Source organism: Opisthorchis viverrini (assembly GCF_000715545.1).
Source record: "Opisthorchis viverrini unplaced genomic scaffold opera_v5_307, whole genome shotgun sequence".
Classification (NCBI taxonomy): domain Eukaryota; kingdom Metazoa; phylum Platyhelminthes; class Trematoda; order Opisthorchiida; family Opisthorchiidae; genus Opisthorchis; species Opisthorchis viverrini.
The window spans coordinates 181,212-187,211 of record NW_008751958.1 but is presented as its reverse complement, the minus strand read 5'-3'; the positions used below and the strand labels follow the sequence as shown (position 1 = coordinate 187,211).

The 6,000-nt window shown below is 41.7% G+C and overlaps 1 protein-coding gene across 1 annotated transcript in view; it reads right to left on the bottom strand.

Moving 5' to 3' along the window:
* Positions 1-6,000, bottom strand: part of T265_09730 (hypothetical protein) — a gene marked incomplete at both ends in the record, with an annotated part of 48,914 nt that overhangs the window by 11,363 nt on the left and 31,551 nt on the right. Inside the window, one exon of the mRNA XM_009175895.1 lies at positions 814-1,042. Within this exon, the coding sequence (XP_009174159.1) occupies positions 814-1,042 (229 nt within the window). The remainder of the gene's footprint in view (positions 1-813; positions 1,043-6,000) is intronic.

The window sequence follows — 6,000 nt, the reverse complement described above, 5'->3', positions numbered from 1 at the left end:
TATATATATGAAAACGCAGAAGCATAAAACTCTTTAGATCCTTTATTCAGTTCAGCCGTTAGTATGGAAAGAAACGAATCAAGCAGCGGAAACGGCACTTTCAGGCCTTCCCTCAGACATCCTAGCGGCGAAATTCTGCTAGGTAACCTGGTTCGGTGCATCTTTAGATCCTTTATTCAGTTCAGCCGTTAGTATCTTAGGAAACGAATCAAGCAGCGGAAACGGCACTTTCAGGCCTTCCCTCAGACATCCTAGCGGCGAAATTCTGCTAGGTAGCCTGTGCGGTTCGGTGCACTATTCAACCTTGCCTAATGTTACCTCAGAACCGAAGACTAAGTGCAATCGTTAAAACTAAAAGCGATTTTCCAGGATCCAGTGACATCAACCCTTAACCAGCGTTTCCCCGAGACATTTTACACCTAAGAAGTTTCACAATTCCTTAGAATTGTGAATGTTGTTGCTTTCCCAGGACCCTTGTCGACAGAATGTCTTGCATTAAAGAGTACGTAATTAATTCTACTAATTGTTGGTGAGTTCACGTCTCACTGGTAGGGGCGCATGGATTTGAGTGGTTTTCAGAAAGACCCGCATCCGTTGTTTTTTAATCTTCTGGAAACGTGGCGTGGGATATTGCTGCCGGAAATCCTCGTGTGTCAAGTTAACACATTCTTGAAAGGTGTTCCTTCTGCATAAAAAAATAAGCCAGCTGTTGACCAAACTTAATGTCAATGAAAAAGATAGCGATTACATACAGTTTGTACTCGTGTAACGCAAGGAAGAAGACGGATAACAAGAGAACGCAAGAGAACTCACTTCGCAAGCAAAAGGTTTTTCTCCGTTATGGACGCGCATGTGGTTCTTCAAATCTGTTGGATTGCAGAAGCTGTGTGTGCATTCGACACAAGAGAATCGTTTTTCCTCATGAATGCGCACGTGCGTCCGCAGATAGGACTCCGAAGCAAAGTCTGCACTACAAATTCCACACACGTATTCACGAGGTCCATGGACACGTTTTTTGTGGTCAGTCAGGGAAGTGGTGTCTCTGCAAAAAAAACAATGCGTTGAACGAGTCAAGTGAAGGCATAGGAATTGCGAAGGAACGAAATGCAGTTGGTTCTTTATACTATTCTGCACAACTCGGCTGTTAGGGATGTTTTCTACATTTCATACTGCCTACATCACACAATGATAGTGTATAACCAACCTATCGTTCCCAAAGTGTGTTAACGATTACGGTAACTGGATAAAACAAGTTTGTTGCATCTGCTACACCAACAACAGTGGTCCGAATAAAGCCAGCTTTGATCTTTATTTATTAGACGTGGGTGAGAATGAGTACAACTGACCAAACTCGGCGAACAGATAAACGGGGACCTGATCAGCAATCAACACAACTGAAAATTTTCCCACATGTTTGAAGGCTTGTCTTGTCTTCACTATCTTTATTCTCACAAAGTACTTTATAGATCCAGCTACACCCTTTTGCAGTTTAACCGTGTCTGCGCATGTTCTCAAACACGACCCGTCCTAATTTCAACCGTCTTTCTGAAGCAGGCAAACGAGAACGTCTTTCGGAAGCTACTGGATTGAGGATTGAATATACTTGTACTACCGCACAATTCACTAGTAACCTAATTACCGGTAACATCAGCTGCTCAAGCGTCCTCTAAGTGGATGCCTCACTGACGTCCAAGACTAGACCATGTGAGATATTCATTAATGTCGCACCAATCAAGATACTCCGAACCAAATAAAGAATCCCATGTTGCAGCACACCACTATTCAAATTGCGTGAATACCCAAACCTCGCGTATTATTGTTGGCAGCGTTCCTTGAATGTGATAAGAATATCGCCTTTAATAAGTTATATTTACTCCCTGTTATACCAAGCTTTGCAATTTTACCGTGTCGTAACATTTTCCTCGTTTGACTGCACGGCTGTATGGTATTGCTCTCAGTTTTATTTTGAAAAGACAAGCAAGTTCTCCTTATGTGGTTAGATAAAAAATATTCGACCATGGTTGTGTCACCGTTTTGACAGACATTTTCGGAGGGCATGGTAACCGGATTCAGAAAATTCGTTTGGACGGTACTTATGAACTTCAAATGCAGTGATGAAGTGACATTCGGTGCCTAACTTTGAGCAGACAAGCACACACTAGTACTACTTTCCAGAAATGTATCGAGTCTTCTGAACTATACATGTCTGTTTTCCCCCGATATTCCTGAAACCTACTTGATGACACAACCACCTTAAAGTAATTCGTAAACTGTCTGAACTAATCGAGTCCCCTGATATTTCACATGCACTTCATTTAAGACTAATCTCTGTAAGCTCAATAAAACAGACCTGAGGCCCTGTGATATATGAATCGGAAGACTTCGTGTACAGTGAGGGAAGTATGACGCTTTGTGACGAGCTCTGAGGCCCGCGTGACCTTTGAGATGTTGTCCTTTCGAAACAGTGTACGTAAAGTTTGCAAGCGAGGAGCCGCTCGACGTCATATCATACAACGGGTTATTGGAAGATGCTTGGTACTGTATCCTGTCAGCATGTGTATGTATCGTACCACTTCCAACCCAAAAATGGCTTCAATGTGATGGTCATATCCACATTCCAGATGTCCATATATTTCTGAAGATTGATGAGATGTGTTGTGCGGATAATTCCCAACATGGACTGCACAGTGTTTCTTCGTCTTTCAGAATGGACTGGTTCCATGTGTAGAATTATATCAAGGCTAGGACACCTTCAAACTAGATGCTTGACTCTTGTGGAACAGAATCAGTTTTATTCTAGTCTATGCGAAGATAACATTCAGCCAGTAGGAAATGTAAACAATGTCGAAAGCTCCGATACTTTAACGCATATGCTCTTGCTGAGACCTATCAACGTCAGTCCTATGTTCACGTTCACACAAAAAACGTATACCAAACAAAAAACTGTACGTAAAGTTTGCAAGCGAGGAGCCGCTCGACGTCATATCATACAACGGGTTATTGGAAGATGCTTGGTACTGTATCCTGTCAGGAAGCATGTGTATCGTACCACTTCCAACCCAAAAATGGCTTCAATGTGATGGTCATATCCACATTCCAGATGTCCATATATTTCTGAAGATTGATGAGATGTGTTGTGCGGATAATTCCCAACATGGACTGCACAGTGTTTCTTCGTCTTTCAGAATGGACTGGTTCCATGTGTAGAATTATATCAAGGCTAGGACACCTTCAAACTAGATGCTTGACTCTTGTGGAACAGAATCAGTTTTATTCTAGTCTATGCGAAGATAACATTCAGCCAGTAGGAAATGTAAACAATGTCGAAAGCTCCGATACTTTAACGCATATGCTCTTGCTGAGACCTATCAACGTCAGTCCTATGTTCACGTTCACACAAAAAACGTATACCAAACAAAAAACTGTCTTGTCTGTGGCAAAGCAGTTCGTCAAATGCCTCTCGTGAACATAACTGAGGCCATTTGTCTGTTGGCTTCTATGGCACTGAACTTTATTTGATTGTTGATCGATATTGTTGCTATAGTGATAATGTGAGGTCAAATTGAGCACAACACACCTGTGACTACGTTTCAGTGGACATTAGCGCTATAGATGTGTATTGATTAGTTTACGAAGAATTGAAGGTAAGGCATGAAAAGGTGCAACCTAAATCAGTTAAATGGTCAGTAGTTGGGCCGGGTGTGAAACGAAATACGTACGTGTTGCTGAAGGTAAAGCTGACTGGAAAGACCAACGGATGACGCAAAACCAATGCCAAAATATCCACAGAGAGGTTTTGTAGCTGAAACGAAATGACTTCACCGGAGTCTTCATAGCGGTACCGCATGATTTTGAAGCATATCACTCAGTCTAATGCCCAGATTACATTCACTAAGGGGATCTCAAGATACTGCTTCAGTTTGTGAAGTTTGAAAAGTACTTTCACAGAATGAACCTTAATGAAAAATTGCTTAATGGGTTCCTGAGATGTTTCGTTCTTTGAGCTATTACGGCGCATAAACATCCGGAAACCTCAACAAATTAGAGTGGATATATTTACTTCAACAAGAATTCACGTGACAGAAGGCAACTTTTATACGAGTCTAATCGGGTCCACGGATTTTTTAGCACTGCTAACAACGTCCGCAACTGCTTTCTGTCAACTGACTTACAGGTGGAACTGAACTTGACATTATCAGGATGGCAACAACCCTCAGTGTTTCCTCATCTCATTTAGCGTCTCAATCAAAGCTACATTCTACCCCTGAACTATTGAAATTAGGGTATATTCAGTCACTGCACTTTGTGCATATTGGCGGATTCTGAATGGGAGGGCAGCTTTGTCCTTGTGATGGAGTTGTGCTTCTATTGGGAGATATGTAAGCTTCACGGAAGACCTACGACCTGACCTCATTCAGATCATATTCATCCTTATTTTACCTTTTTAACAAGTCCAAAGAATGCCTTGAAATTGTACAGAATGAGCAGTGTTGAAATCCATTCCGGAAGATGATGACCACTAATCTGCCTAGCAATCCGAAGCTTGGACTTTGTACCTTCTAGTCCATTTCTAGTACATTAGGTTATTTTACCTTTCTTCGAGATAGCACAGTGATGATGAGCCAGGATATATAAGTTGTCTTCATCCGCTTCTGTGTCACCGAAATGACTAAAAGAAGGTTTTATTTAATTAAAATCAGTGGCCATAAAACCGGTGCATTAATTCACATTCCGATTTTGTGTCCAAAGAAACCGTTCCGAGATGATCCAATAAGTGTATCCACTTGTGACTGCATATAGAACTACAAAGTTTGTTAAGCAAGAAATCTGCTGTCCTTCTTGCTCTATCTAGACGGGCTCTAACAACGAAGTAAATAAACCACAATTCGCCAAAAGAGCCACAGGAGATAACGGATAATTTGGATACAATATGCCTTCTAATCTTTGGGTCACTATACACCTCATATACTCCATGCACTCTGTCATGCCAGTTTCCATTACGACCATCTGACAGAATCAGGATACACCTAGTAGGCTAGCATCGGCATCTTTCCCTTTCCAGTCTTCGATTTTCGTACCAGAAAAGAATTTTGGGGAGCCACGGTAGGGGAACATGTTGATACTACAGCTGTTGCTAATGATGGTGATAAGGACGGTGCAAACATAACCAATCCACTAAGGGAAGAGGCATGTAACGAAGGCCAAGGGACTGCTTACTCAACGGCCTTATCCAGTTTTTTTTGGAGGAAACTAACACAAGAGGATCGGCTTTTCAGATTCCGTGAACAAGACGGACGAAATACACACATTTACAAAATACATTGGTGTTAACGGGAGACTTAAGTTAAACATTAGGTTGATGGGATCTCGGTGAGTACATCTGTTTAATAAGCCCCGAGAAGGACGGTAGTGGGCTCACAAAAATTTTCATGTGTGCAGGCGAGATAGACTAGTTTATTTATCACGCCGTGTTAATTCTGTTCAGAATGGGAAAAGGCACAAAACTGTTGGATATCAGCTGAATTTACCAGTCTAACGCTTCAGTTTCATGCGATGCATACAATGTATTATAACTGCTCATCTATGTGAGCCCCCGGTCGCTCTTTGACGCCGTTATGGTGAGTAAGCTGTTACCTGACAAGCTGAAGTAAGTGCGCTAATACACGTAATCAGGCAATCAGTATGGAATGAAATACTAAGGTAATGAAAATAAACCCTAGGTTGACACACACTTCAAGATGTGGAAACCGTTTTCAATACACTGGTCTGGTTAGAACACAAGTGCTGAAGTCACATCTCCTCGGGTGGCACCAAATGCACAGTGTAACCATCATAGAAGATTTCCTGTAATTCCTCATTTTCAATTTCCTTCCATATCTATGCTCCATTTTATGACTTCTTTCTTTTTCATGAGTTTACCAACGTGGTATTGCGCCCTGTTCCTATGGGTGTTCTCGCTTGATGCTAAAAAGATGTATGACGACAGCATTTGGGCGAAAC